Source organism: Argiope bruennichi, chromosome 6, assembly GCF_947563725.1.
Source record: "Argiope bruennichi chromosome 6, qqArgBrue1.1, whole genome shotgun sequence".
Classification (NCBI taxonomy): Eukaryota; Metazoa; Arthropoda; class Arachnida; order Araneae; family Araneidae; genus Argiope; species Argiope bruennichi.
This window is the reverse complement of record NC_079156.1, coordinates 47,694,983-47,710,702: the sequence shown is the minus strand read 5'-3', so window position 1 is coordinate 47,710,702 and position 15,720 is coordinate 47,694,983. Positions and strand designations below refer to the sequence as shown.

At 26.2% G+C, this 15,720-nt stretch overlaps 1 protein-coding gene across 1 annotated transcript; it reads left to right on the top strand.

Moving 5' to 3' along the window:
• The first annotated feature begins 247 nt into the window (after window positions 1–247).
• On the top strand, window positions 248–15,342 carry LOC129971578 (protein disulfide-isomerase A6 homolog). Its single transcript, XM_056085471.1, has 10 exons — window positions 248–415; window positions 587–728; window positions 4,387–4,444; window positions 5,506–5,751; window positions 6,657–6,875; window positions 8,892–9,041; window positions 11,072–11,302; window positions 11,876–11,961; window positions 13,966–14,062; window positions 14,767–15,342. Exons 1-10 carry the CDS (start codon window positions 400–402, stop codon window positions 14,851–14,853), a joined length of 1,332 nt encoding a protein of 443 aa, XP_055941446.1. The 5' UTR covers window positions 248–399; the 3' UTR covers window positions 14,854–15,342.
• The last annotated feature ends 378 nt before the right edge of the window (window positions 15,343–15,720 follow it).

Sequence of the window (15,720 nt, the reverse complement as noted above, 5' to 3'; positions counted from 1 at the left end):
CCTAATAAAACAATTATTTTTAAAACCAGATATTTAATAAAGTTTGATTTCTGATGAAATTTTTTGATGTATCCACAAAACATTACAACAGATCATTTTCATTGACATTTCATTAGACAATTTCAAATTTATTAATGAGATTTACATCCAATCAAAGTTTAAAATCACGTTGCAACATTAATCTTTCAAAACCAGCTGAAATAAATGTGATTTGTTTACTTCTATATCGGTTGCCAAATGCCAAGAATAATGCTGACACTTGGACCAATCAACCTCAGCCACGATCTCTTTAAATACATTTTAAACAGTTGTGTTTGTGATAGGAGTTTTAATATACGTGTTCTGAAAACGCCGGGTGTGTTCATATACGTTTAGTTGTCAATATTGTAAAGAATAAATATGTTTGGTATTCAAGGTAGGCAATTTACTTTATAGAAATAATATTTCTGCAGAAATGTTATATCGTCATTTTCGATCAAGCTACTTTTTAAGCTTAACATGAAAATGTAGTTTGACAGCTTTTGAACATGTTAAAAGTCTATGATGTTTTATCGAAATTCCATTGTTCTTTTTTTGTTTCGTTTAGCTCTGATTTTGCTGTTATTTCTCTCGTCCACATTTGCCTTTTATGAAAATAACAAAGATGTCGTTGAATTAAATCCTACCACTTTCCCTTCAAGAGTGCTCGATAGTGATGAAATATGGATAGTCGAGTTCTATGCTCCATGGTATGTTATTAATGTAATAATTTTGTGTCAGTAGTTTTATAAAAAAGATTATTCTCCGAACTGCTAATTTCAATCATTACTATTGATTTAAAGGATCATAAATATATAAGGGATCATAAATATTTACACTTGTAAATGTGATTTTATTTTCATTCCAAAAAAAAATTATTGATGTATAAAGCTTGCTGTTTTATAATGCCTTGTAAAGTTTTATTATCGGTTGTGTATATATATATATATATATATATATATAAATTAGTTATTTATTACATATATATGTAATGATATTTTAAAATCTAATTTAAATTTAATTAATTTCCTAACTTTCAGTTTAATATTGCCCGTATCAAAGTAATTCTAAAATATTCTCTTATTTCCTTATCCCATTCCACTTTTTCTGTTTAATTAATTCAACATAAGTTTTGCAAAAATGCTTAGGTTGGCTTCACACGCTCCGAGTAAAGGGATAAAAAATTGCTGACCTAAACAAATTCTTCTAAAACATCCCTAAATTTCCCTTACCAAATTTGACATGTGTAGAAGCATCCTTATCAAAATCTTGCAGTATATAATCATAGAGAAAATTTTTCATTAGCTTTTCCACATTTCATTCTGTGATGTTCTGTGTTGGTGTGCGAGTCGCTGCTGCTTGTACATAAATCATGCCTCCCGGGATTGAATAAAATGAAGTTATAAATTCAAAGTGTCTTTGATCGTGAAACTGTTTTTAAAATTATGTTTAAATATATATATAATCAACATTATTATTAAACATTACTTCTAATTGTTTTATGATTTATAAAATTATTATCTTATAATTAAAAGTATGATACCGTCATCAAATTTAACATAGAAATAATCAAATTTAATATCTAATTGTTAGCTGTTATTTTGAAAATACTTGAAAATTTTGTAAACTTGGCAATTGAATTTATAAATCTGTTCTGAATAAATTTTAATTCAGATGGGTTTTTTAATTACAACTCAAATCTTTTTTTCTCTATTGTGGAGAAATGGGTTTTTATGTACATGTGTTTGTGTATTTGTAATATTGTAGAAATTTAAAACTTATATGTATAATCTCTTGAGATTTCTTAGATATTAATAGATGTTCCTCATATTCATGGTAAATTTTGCTGTAGCTTTAAACTCCTAAAAATATTGTTATACTTTAGACAATACAATTGTTATAAGTATTAAAATGAAATATTACTTTTCTATAAGTGTGGCAGTTTTCAAATCTTGCAGAAAAAAAACGAGTGTTATGGTTTTGTGCTATTAAATTGACTAAAAATTACTCATTTTACTTACTAAGGGTACTTTTCTCCCATGTATTTGATATAGATTTTGGCTTTTCTGATTTTAATAGGCATGTATCTTATTTTCATGCCAGATTTTTTGCATCACAGTTGCAATTCCTTGGTAGTGATGAAATACTTGTGTAAAATGAAACATTTCCTTTTTGGGAAATCTTCAATTATGTATATAAATTTTTTTTAGAACTTTGCCTTTCATATAAAATTTTAGTACAGAAGAAAAAAAATTAAATTGGATTATTACATGCCTTTTTAAATAAGTTGATTGTGGATTATCAAATACCCCCCCCCCCCCTATTCTATCATGTATCGTCTATAACCTTTGCTTTACTTATTTATTCTTGGTGATCATCTGGTTCGCCAGTATTAATGCTTGTAAAAATTTTCAATTGAATATTCTCTGTAACTTGGTCTCTTAATAGTTTCTTCTGCAAAATATTTTTAAGCTTCAAATGTCTATAAGTATATAATTCACACATACTATTATGGAAGCCATAAGATGTTTTGTTCATTATAGTAGTACATTAGTACTTATATAGAAAATTAGAGAGAGACATAGTTATCTCTAATTTCCTGTCAGCTCCCATAAAATTTCCACTTCAAATTAAAGTAGTAATGATTAAACTACAATTACTATAAAAATATTTTTTCCTGAAACTAAGTATATGAGTGTGTTTTAAATAAGAGTACTGAAAGCTGTTATTTGGCATTGAAATCTTTTTGCACTTCAGAATAATTTTTGCAATTTATATATCTCAAAGAATTATTCAACAAAAATCCCCCTGATTCATCATTAAATTCATTTTTTAGTTTTACTTTAAAAAAATTATGGAATCTGAATTTTATGCGGTCCTTAGGTCCTAAAAAAATCATTCAGCGAAATATTCTTGATATTCAATTTTTAAATCTTTCTCTCTTCTCCAATCAAATCTAACCAATTTATGCAGTTTTGAATATTAAAATTTTGGAACAATCAACATTTTCGTAATCTGGGACCGATCAGTCTTGAGAAACTTTGCTTACTTTGAAAAACTTATCTTTGAAACGGTCGATGAAGTGATTCTAAAATTATCAGTTTTTATAGAATAGTGATATTCAAATTTTCACAAATCCAAGTTTCAGTGATTGATTTAATTAGAGTGCAACTCTTTTTATTTCAAATAGTGGTGTCTCAAGAATATTTTAAATGATTCACAGGGCAGAGGATCTATGTAGAAATTTAAAATTTGTAATTCATTAAATCATTTATTAACTCAAATTACCTAAAATGTAGTTATTTCCTTCATTCAAACCATTTTGTTTCCTGATGCCTGTTAATAAAAGTTAACGAATTAGCTGTTGGGTTCCTATTGGAAAAGATATTCTGTATATATTAAATTATGTTTGTCTTAAATAAAACTGATTTATTGAATTAAATTAAATAATATCTAATAAAAATATGATAGAAAACTATTTCCTAGAATTGCATGCTTAAAATCGCATTTTTCTAGGTTTAATTTGCAATAATAGTTAACTTATTTTCTTAATTTGAGCTTTTTTCAATGTGATAGTAACAAACTGATGAAAAGTAATTTTTTTTCTTATGCTTGTGTAACATGCTCATGCAAGCTACAAAATAAATCATTAGAAAATACAGTCAAATTCTTCATTAAAAATAAGAACTTAATTGATAGATTAAAACATTGGTATAATTGAAAAGATAATTTCATTACAAGATAGATTATTCATTAAAAGATAGCATTTTGAAAAGAAAAGTTTTATATCTTTGGCTTATAATTCTATTATAGGCATAATTTGCCAATATTTAATATAAAATTCCCCTTTCTTGAATATTGGGCTTTTAATTTATTAAATGACATTATATATATAATGTAATGTCCAAGATTGCTTAAGTGATTAAAAAAAAAAATAAAGGACTGAAAAATAATTGGCCCTAGAGATATTTTATGTGACTTTAAATAAGTTAGAGAATGAAATAAAATAATTTCTCTTTTTATTCAAATGTTAAATGAATATTATCAAAATATTATTAATTTTATATGCTATGTATTATTGAAAAACATGAGAGAAATGTATGTTTTTGGAATAATTAAAATAAGTATTTTATATTTGAACTTTTTTTTGTATTACAAATTTACCATTAAAAAGTATAAACGTTTCAAGCACTATATAATTAGAATTTTGTTATTTAAATAAGTTAAATAAGACCTGTATAATTGTAGTTAAATTGGGGGGGGGGGGGTAAAGTGCTGCTATTATTTTTCAAAGCTTTTTTTTATTAATATAAATGTATGCTTCTGTTTCTTAATTCTATGAATTAATTTCAATTCTCTTTTTTTAAGGTGCGGCCATTGTCAAGCACTTGTATCAGAGTATTCAAAAATGGCATCAGCTGTAAAGGTATGTTCTAAAGACATTAATAGAAAACAAACTTTTGTTATAATTGGCTTTACCTGTGTGTCGAGAGTGATTGCATATTAACTATATGCCAGTGATTAATTACCAAAGATTTCAATTTATGACAATCAACTGTATGCCAGCAATAAATTGCCTAAGATTGGATGTAAATAAGTTTATTTGTTACAAAAATTTAATTATGGCATGTCAGGATTAAATGGATCAATATCATATGTTTAATACTAAGGTTCACTAATAGCATGTGGTTAATAAACTGTTACCATTTAGAATTTTAAAACTATTTTGGATAATTTTATATCAGATTTTTGCCTATTAAATTTAAAATGCTCTGCAATTGATATTAAAATTTTACTAACTGCAGGTTACAAATTAGCTTTAATCCATTAAAATGCAATTTTCTTTTAATCTCTTAACTTTCATGCCATTAATGAATGAGCTACTTTTACATTTAATTGACCTTTAATAGGAATGCAATTCAAATCAACTAATGAGCAAGCTTTAGCTAATGAGTGTACTTAAAATACAGCTGTATTATAATGAGTTGACTCATTAAATGTCTGTGTATTTGATTGCATCATTTGTTACATTATTATAATTCCATTGAATAAAGAAAATATAAATTGTGCTGTAGTAGTAATGCAGAATTCCTTAATATTACTGGCTCGCAAAAAGTCCCAATCGGATAGTGATTAAATAAATTTAATGATAATTTTTTATATGATATATTCTTATGTTTGTGCCTCATTGACTACTAACTACTTATTATTAATTAGCAAGATTTTTTAAGGATGTTGCAATTTTTGCTTATAAAAAAATAACTATTTGCTAATCGTACCTTTTAGATCGGTAAAATATATTGCATTAATTATGCTTGCCAAAAGTATTATAATATAAATACACTATAGCAATGTTTTTAAAAGCATATATCTAGAGAAACATCCTCTTTAAAAATCATTACTCTCTAGTACATCTTAATTTTAAATGTAATTACGTTAATTTCATTTCGATATTTTGATTTCCTTTTTGTCTTAATTCTTCCCTAGGGGTTAGTAAAAGTAGGAGCTGTAAATGCTGACCAGCATCAATCTCTGGGTCAAAAGTATGAAATCAGAGGTTTTCCTACCATAAAAATTTTTGGTGTAAACAAAAACAAGCCTAAAGACTACTCTGGGCCAAGAACTGCCCAAGGAATGGTAGATGAACTCTTTAAGGAACTGAAGAATCAAGTACAGTCTAAATTGAGTGGCAAAAAAAGCAGTGGTGGTGAAAGTAAATCTAGTCGCAAAGAAGTAAGATGAAATTCTTTTTGTCTGCTTTCATGTTTATTTTCTTTTATAGTGATCTATAAAAGAAATTGTCATTTTTATATTTATAGTAACCCTGCATTTCTTTTCTTTTTTTAATTATATTAAATCGAATCTTTTTGATTTTGCTTATTTTATCGTATCAATTCTGTACTTAAAGCAAAATCATGTGAATTGAAGCTATTCATTTTTAAATTCAGAATATTGTTAAATTTAGACATTTTTTTTTCTTTTTTTTTTCAAATTTTGTCCAGTTGAGATTAAAAATATTTAAAATACTTACGTTAAATTATGTTGTAATAAATAAAAGTTTTATGTATTTTTGAATTTTATTTACTTTCATCTTTAATTTGTTTCAAAAATTTTTGCATGCTCCATGTTTTGTATAAAAGTCTTTCATATTAATTGCAAGTGGTTATTTATTTATAGAAGAGAGCAATTCCATGCAAGAGGAAATCTATAGGTCTTTTATTTCTACAAAATAGTTGTTTTAAATTTTAAAAAAAATTATTCTGACTAACAACATTACATCCTTTAACCAAATCCAAAACAAAACACCCTAAAGTAAAAGTTTACTGTAATATTTATTCATTTGTACAATGACAAATTTATGATTTGCTAACAGTAACCAATGTTGAGTGAGACAAAGTATTTTTATGATTTTTTTAATCTTTAGTTTGGAATACAAAGTTAGTCTTTAAAATAGAGGAGTAAGAGCTCCAATACAAAAAAAATCGGTAATAAGGTTTCAGTTGTTGCATTTTGCTTGAAAATAATTTAGCCCTGTTTTAAGAAATTCATCCTTTTTGATATAACTAAGTTATATTTATGTTCTTATAATTAAAGTTCGATTTGTGCTCCTTCATGGTCTTTTCTTGTTTACTTCAAAGGGTGATCCAAAGGATGTTATTGAACTTACTGACTCCAACTTTGAAGAAACTGTTATTCAAAGTGATGACATGTGGCTTGTGGAATTCTATGCCCCTTGGTGTGGTCATTGTCAGAGGCTGGCTCCTCATTGGCAAGAAGCTGCAACAGAACTCAAAGGCAAAGTGAAACTAGGTGCATTAGATGCTACTGTTCACACAATCATGTCAAACAAATATAATGTAAGTATCCAGTTTTATGCAATTATCCAATGGCATGCAATTTAAGCACCAGATTAAACAAATAAAATAACCATTTAAATTTAATCTTCTAACATTTGTCTAAAGTTTTCATTTATTGATAATTTTAATACCTATCTACATTAAACATTACAATTCATTTAATACTATAGAATACATTCTGCCAGTCATTTAGAATTTTTATATAATTTAATGGTCTTTAATTTAAAATGATTATGAGATGTTTTGTAAATTATTTACTGCGTAGGTATCGTAACTTTCTGTACTTTTCATTTTATTAATTTCACATTGAATTATATATATTGCCTCTAGCTCAATAAATGAAGTGGATTGTATTAGATTTTTTTCAAACAATTCATTTACAAAGATATCAAATAATGATTTGATTAATGTAAACTAAATTATTAAAGCTATTATAAAATTACACTATTAAATATAACCCTCATTTAATAGGAAGTAAATATGAACAATCCTTAATGGGAGAGTTTTGTCTCCTGTAGGTATCCTCCTTTTGTAGAGGAGGATCTACAGTAACCCAGCTTGTAAAGAAATCTAGTCTGAACTGAGGAGTTTTCTCATTCTCCTGCTTTATCAAAATTCAAAGGAGGTGGAGATAATAGAAATTTACAGTTTAAGATATAATTAATTGAAAATTATTTAATTTATTTAAAACTTTTCTGGTATAGAAGCATTTTATCAAATTTGTTTCCTTAGTAAACATGTTTTTAAATAATAAAAAAAATATTAGTATATATTAACTTGTTGATATAAATGAATAAATTATTTTAATGTTAAAGCAATAAAGGTATTAAATAGCAAATCTAGTTAAAGTTTGAATTTTTTTTTTTTTTTTAATCAGAAAGATAAATTTGATTTCACCATTAAGGGTGAAAGCTCTTTCAGAAACAGAAAATCTTGAAGATTTTCTTTTATTTTAAAAATACTTGCGAATGTATAAGCTTTTTATTATTTTCTTTAGAATAATTGCTGTTAGATATTAATAGAAATTTCAGTATGCTTAATAAATCTTTTCCTAGTTCAGATAGATTGTTTTAATTTTATTTCAAAAATTGAGTACACTACAGTAGTATAAAATAAAGAAATAATATAATTTCAGATTATATTACAAACAAAGCAAAGTATTTTTATAATAAATAAAATTACTTTGAAATTTGTTTCATTTCACAAAGTTATTTACCTTCTTAATTTATTAATATTTTAAATACTATAGAATTAAGCTTCCTTTACTGGAAGAATTAATTTTTGGGAATAATTTCCTTATTATTTTCCCTTTCTACTATTGAAATTTCTGTAAGATGACTTTTATTTACTTCCTAGAATATTAGTTTAAATCTTGAAATCACTTTAATTATAAAGATGAATATGTGTATGCTTGTTGGCACTATTCAGACCAGAATGTTTGACATACAGCTACTAAATTTGTCATATATATTTTGAGACTAGGAATGTGTACCTATAAAATGATTTTTTTTTTGTAATTTTAATAAGAATTTTAATTAAAAATTAAACTTTTATTTTTTTTACAATAACTTCCAAAAACATTATCTCGCAAAAATGAATTTTGCATCATTTCAGAACTTAAAAAGTTGTCTTTTTAATGTTACCAATTTAATTCTATGAGCCTGTCTAATCAATAAGCGAAATAGAAATAGTCAGTAAGCGAAAATAGAAAATATATAATTTTCTACATTTATGCTTTTTTTTAGTTTACTAGAGTATTCTGCCTTAATCCCATCAATCATAATTTACTCTATATAGTTAATTCAATTGCTTTCATAATTAGTCACCTAATTACGAGAGTGACTGAACAATATACCCACTTATTCTGAAACAATATTTTGAGAAAATAATGAAGCCTCATTTTAGAAATCTCGATTTATAGCTTTGAGGAAGTGAATAATATTGAATATTTGCTATTGAATATTAATTTTGAATATCTGTATTTACAATGACATTAATCTTTGTTTCTATTTGCAGGTAAAAGGTTTCCCAACCATCAAATTTTTCCCTCAGGGAAGTAAAGATGGAACTGCTGAAGAATATGATGGTGGTAGAACAGCATCTGATATTGTTTCTTGGGCTCTGGAGAAACTGGCTGAATTTACTCCTCCACCAGAAGTAGAACAGGTATGTATAATCCTATCAACTTAGTTTTCAAATTATTATTCTCTAATTCCTGCATACTTACCATTTTTTAATTTTTTTCACTATATATGAATGGGTCTGATCGAGCGAGATAAGACTGCAGTGGCCTGTTACCAGTCTCTATTTTTTCTAAGTTAGATATTCATGTACATATTTCAAAATATTCTGAATGTTTCAAATATTCTGCTAGTGTTTTAAAAATGGGTTGCTGGTTTAGATTATCCTTCTCATCTAATTACATTTTTGAAATTATCTTGCTCATCTTGCAAAACCCTTTTTCATAAAAAGGCACTATTCTAATTGGATTGTCTATTGAGCCAGACTTTACATAGTCTGGCTCAATTGAGCATTGTGTAGAAAATTAGTTTCAAATCGTATACTATTGTTACTAATTGGCACTGCATTTATTATTTACTTTTGGACAACCTAAATATATACAACATAGTTTTCGAAAGATCAGACTTAATTAACCGAAGCTTGTACTTTTTATTCTTCATTATTAAGGAAATATTTCAATTTCTTTAAAGATGCATTTGAAATGTTCTTTGTTAGAACCGTGACCAGGTACATCAAAATTTGAAATGAAGGGGAGAAAGAGGTTGTGTGAAAATTTTTGAAACTTATATAGCTTTAGAATAGCATTTTGAGAAGAAAGATTTTTGGTTGCAATTTATGCAATGTCGGCATGTGAAAATGAGGATCCACAGAACTCAGAAAATGGAAGCTGAACTCAAATGATTAGGAAATAATTATTTTTAGAATGTAAATAAATTGAAATTCAATAAAAAAAATTTTCAGTCTTGAGACCATTAATATTAAAATATTTTTAATATGTGGGTAAAGTGGAATTGCATTAATATTGCATGTTATTCTTAAAATAACAAGTAGTTAATTAAAAAATTTAATTAATAAATAACAAGATACTAATTTTAATAACATGTAATTAATTTTTTAAGTAGTTAATTTTAAAAAATGTATTGATATATTTTTTAATTAAAATGTATGAGTTAAATTTTCATCGTAGTAAAAGAATTCGGATGAATGAATTCTATTTATGGATTTAAAGTTTTTATCATACAAAGTAAAATCTTTCTATTGTAGATGATTTGCTTAGTTCATTTTTCATTTATTAGTTTTCTGTCATTTGCTGTTTGATCAGAGATTTCTTAAATATTGTAATTGACTTTCAAAATATTTAATGTTAAATAAAGTATTATAATAATGAAGTATTAGATAATAGTTATGATTCCAATGATTTAATAGATAACACGAGAGTTTACATAAAAGTGTATATGGTCAGATCTTGTGCTATTAATAAAAGGAACATATAAAGAAATATGGGCTGAATATTCAGAAATAATCAAAACTTTCAGACTACAAGCTAAGTGAAATATACTGTATATTTTCTCCTTAGATATTCATCCCCTTCCCTTTCTTCCAAGTGGTATAATCGTACATTTCCTATTTAGTATTGAACTTAACTTTCACACACCTGGACATGATTCAAGGCATACAATTAATATTTATTAATAATTAGAGATACAAAAATTTACCATTCAATGATTATAGAACTGCTAACAATTTATTGATGCAGCTTCATACTTATTAATCCTAGACAGGTATAAAAAAAATCTTTTGGTGTATCTTTTGTAATATCTTAAGAAACAGATTAATATTGTTATCTGTATTGGGAAATAAATACAGAAATGTCTATCTTGAATTTTAATACATATATATATATGAAAAATTGAGAAGGAAAGAAGAGAGGAAAATGCATTGAAAAATTATGGATTGCTTAAAAACTTTTTTTTTTCAGGGGAAAAAAACTTATATATTCATAATCAAAATTCTATTTTTATATGTTTTTTAAAAGCAAAATTATAAATGTATTTTGTATGTTTTTTGCTGATCTTTTTTACTGGTATGCAAAATTATTACAATGTGTATTGAAATGGGAATTAAGCCTTCTTTTTTATATTTAATTTTATAGTTTCTCATTACTTCTCTTTCAGGTCACAAATGCTGCTATTTTAAAGAAAGCATGTGAAGAACAACCTCTTTGTGTAATCAGTTTCCTTCCTCACATCCTAGATTGCCAATCTGCTTGTAGGAATGAATACATTGACATTTTAAAACAAGTAGGCAATCGTTTCAGAAAGAACAGATGGGGATGGATTTGGGCTGAAGCTCTTGCTCAACCACACTTGGAAGATGCTTTGGGCATTGGAGGTTTTGGATATCCAGTATGCATTTATTTATATATATATTTATTTATGTGTTACAAATAAATTTGATATTATTTTGAAAACATCATACTGTCAATTAATATTATTTGTAAAATATAATTCTTACATGTATAATTCTAAGAAACGAATTAGGAAATATCAAATTAAGGATATATTCAGTTTTCAAATATTGCATTTAAAGTTTCAAAATGCCTTTTTGGCAACGGCAACGTCGTGATGTTTCGGAGTTCTGCAGTGTGACAAAGTGATCACGAGCCCCTCCACATCGTAATTTGGAATAGCAACGGATAATAGCTGGCATTTGTTTACTTAATTCTGTATACTTCAATTTAAAAACACGGTTTTCAGGTATCAAATGAAATATTTGGTATATGCTAATTAATAAAACTAATAAGGATAATTGATATAATTGTTTCATTTCCCCACAATTTTGATAACTTGTAAAGTGAAAAGAAAAATATTTATTTTTATTTGTTATAAATTCTAGCATTATTGCATTCATATTTTATTAATAAATTGTATAAATCCATCAAATTGTTATTTATATATTTTTAATTCTTTTATCTTTAGGCCATGGCTGTTGTAAATGCAAGGAAAATGAAATATTCTGTTCTCAGGGGTCCATTCAGCTATGATGGAATTTCAGAGTTTATAAGGTCTGTATAGATTTATGATTATTTCCTATAATTATGTTCATTGTAATTATTGATATTTTCTATGGACTTTCATATTTTCTGGACAAAATAGTTTTTTATATATATAGTTGTAAAATGGAACTTGTAGTTTAGCTCAAAATTGCATTACGGTTGGAATTGCTTTTCATTTACAGTAGAACCTCATTTAATGAGCTTAATCTGTGCATAAATTTTGCTCGAATGCAAAGCACTTAATAAGTGCAATTTTTTTCCACATGAATCCATTTAAAATAGAGTAATATGTTCCATTTTGTTAAAAATCTTAAGCAATTTATAATTATACAATTTATTTTTTATATTGCATGTTTTTTATATAATAATATAAAAAGCGATTTATCTTCAGTTAGGCTTTTAAATTTGAGGGAAATGAGACAACATACTGCCTGATTAAGATGACATTTCCTAACACAGGAGGCAACAATTTCTCATGCTTTCAGTCATTCTTTTTTTCACTGAGCAGTTGTTGCTGTACTAAGCTATTATTTCCCTCTTTCCTGACTAAATTTCTTCAACTTTTTCTGCAATATGAAATGCAGTGCCATTAGCTCTTCGATGCCTCTAGCTGTGTTCTTCGACCAGCTAATAGATGTTGTTTCCATCCACCTCTTGCTCAGTAATCTTGGCCAGAGAAGCAATCCTTTTGATTAAAATCTCATAAACACTTTTTCTTAGAGTTGTGTTCAAATATGTTATATATAGTCAAGGTTTCTGCCTGGTACATTCTCTTCAAATAAGTGTTCTACACAGTTTCAAGCCGAGGATACAGACTAATCTTGCATGCAACTAAGGATGTCACCTCGTCACACATTTTGCAAAATATTGCTCATTAAGAGAATAATTCTTTGTTTTTGTTGTTCATGGGAGGTGATAAGGCTCAAATGTGTTTCTTTGAAAGCATGACTGTATTTTCTTTTCCTGATTTAGAATAGAGTTGTTTTAAATTATTCATTTGGCAGAATCGGGAAATATGTGTAATATACTCTACGCCTGTGTGCATGTTGCTTTAAATAGTATTGAAAAAGAGGCTTAAAAGTAATTTGATTTTAACAACAATTTTTATTTTAAATTATTGATAATCGATATTTTATACAAGAAAATCCAAATTTAAAATATAAATTTAATTTTGTATAGTTCTTCAGTATCACTTCACTGTTGCATTATATTTTATATGCTTAAGCTTTATATTATTTTGTTTATAATTTGATAAATGCATCTTTCATAATCTGTTCTTGGATTTAATTTTTACACGATGCAGTGTAAATCTAATAGCTCTTACACCAATGAATAATCCCACTCTCCCCCACATAAATAAAAAAAATCAATTAGATATCTTCATGTAGCTTAAATACAAAGATTTTTCCACAGTTCATGGTTTACTATTTTCTGACAAATTATGCTGTCATTGATCATATTACTCTGTTGGGAAGAGATAAATAATTATTGTTGTACAAATTAATAAAAGAAACACTTAAATTATACATAGATGAGATGGAAGGATTCTTTATATTGGTTATTTTTTGATATTTTTTCAGTGGTGTTAAATTTTTGACAATTGTCAATTCTTTTTTTTTTTCTGTAATATTTTAGTATTTTCCTTTTCTACATATTATATGTTTGAAGTTTGTATATATATTTATACAGTGCTTCTAACTTTTGCTGTTTAAGTGGAAAAAAAAAAAAAAAAGGTTTATATTTAAGAATATGAAAACTTTGAAAGTAAATCCTGTTAGAAAATAAAATTCATTTTTCAGCTGTGTTTATCAATTACTTTTTTCTCGCTTGCTCTTTTCGGTCATGTGTAAACTTGACATCTTCAATTTTCAAATTTATTATATTGTGCAAAGTAAAATAGTGTAAATCTCTTTGTAAACAGATGTTTTAGAATGTCTCTGCTTCGAAAGGAATATCATTTGATTCAATAAATAGACTATCTAGTTATGTCTTGTTTTTTTTTATTTTTTGTAGGGCTGTATCAGTTGGTCGTGGCAGTAGCTCACCTATCAAAGGTGCTCAACTTCCTGAAATTATTAATACTGAGCCTTGGGATGGCAAAGATGGACAGGTAAATTTTTTTTTTAAATTTATAAACTAAAAATTATTTTTAAAAACTAAATGAGTCAAAGAAATGCACATTTTCTTTTTAAATTTACTTTATCTTGTACTACCTTTTTATCAAAATTTCAATAAAGATCATGTTATAATTAAATGTAAGGAAAAGAAAGAAAATTATTAAAATTACATTTGAATTTTATTTTGAAACTGAAAACATTAATAATTTAATTGAATTTCTTTAATTAAAAAATTATTAATTGAATTCCCAAATTAAAAAAATACTACTTATGCAAATACTATTTACTCTTAAGTTTATGATTTACTTAGTCTTGTTTGATAGCTTCTGGAAAAGTTTTTAATGTTGATTTGAATAAATCATTAACTTTTTGAATAAGACTTAAGACTCGTGAAATATTAAAATATTCATTAAGTTTATTTAATTTATAGAAAAATAAGAATAATACAGTATAATTTCTGTTTCTGTAAAAAATAATTAGTGAAGATCTTCCTTGAAAATTCTGCAAAATATGCTATAAATTGATATAAATGTTTCTTATTAATTTCATAAATTATTATGTACTGCAATTATCCAACTTTCCCTTTCACAGAGCAGAATTCAGTTCATTTCAAGTTTTATTTGTAAAGCCATTTTTTTATTACAAATTTTTCTTAAAACACAAAACTCAAAAATAACAATGTTGATTTTGTCTTTAGTTACCTGTTGAAGAAGATATTGACCTCAGTGATGTGGATCTCTCTGATGAAGAGACAGACGCTACTAGAGAAAAAACTGAATTATGAGCAACAAACATTTAGAACATGTAGACTAAGCAATACGGACAATGTAAAAAATTTCTCATCTATTTTCCAACTAACATGACTCATCTGATGAAACTCTCATTTCATTTGGAACTGTTAAACTTATTTTGATGCAAGACTTAGCCAGTGCAATTTCAACTGTTAAATGTGATATGTATTTATTTTGGAAACTTAATTTTTTCTAGGTAATAGTTCTTTAGGCTTAAGTATTAAAAATGATTTTGGGTTATTTCTATTTTATATAAAGTCATCTCCTATTTATTCAACATCTGGTTGGAACATTGTTAGAACTAATCACATCTAATTAGATGTGAAATAATGCAACTGATATGGGTACAACTTCCTTTATAGCAATCTTCCATTGTTTGAAACACAGGCTTGTTTATGTGCTTTTACAGTTTTTGTATACTTAACTGTTTGAACACTACTTTGTTGACAGCATTGTTTTGCATTAAAATAGTTTTTTATAAATGTTTGCTTTCTGTGTTTATTTTTTGAGTATATAAGCTTTCTGGTAATAATATTTTTTTTAAAAACTGCTATCGAACTATTGTCACAATTCTAAATGGGGTTACTTTTTTGAATTGCAAAAAAAAAAAAAAAAAAAAATTAAAACAATCACAACTTCCATTTCCTTTAATTTTATATACAAAAAGTAACTTGGAAAATCATCATGGTTTCTAACATTTAATTAAGAATGATTTAATTCTTAATTGAAATATACCATTAATGCTCTGTTTTATGAGAATTCAGAATGTTACAGCAATTTCCAAAGATAATTTTTTTGAAGAAAAAAAAAAACTTACAATATTATCATAATGATTAAAAAAAAAGGTTTTTAGGTCGTGT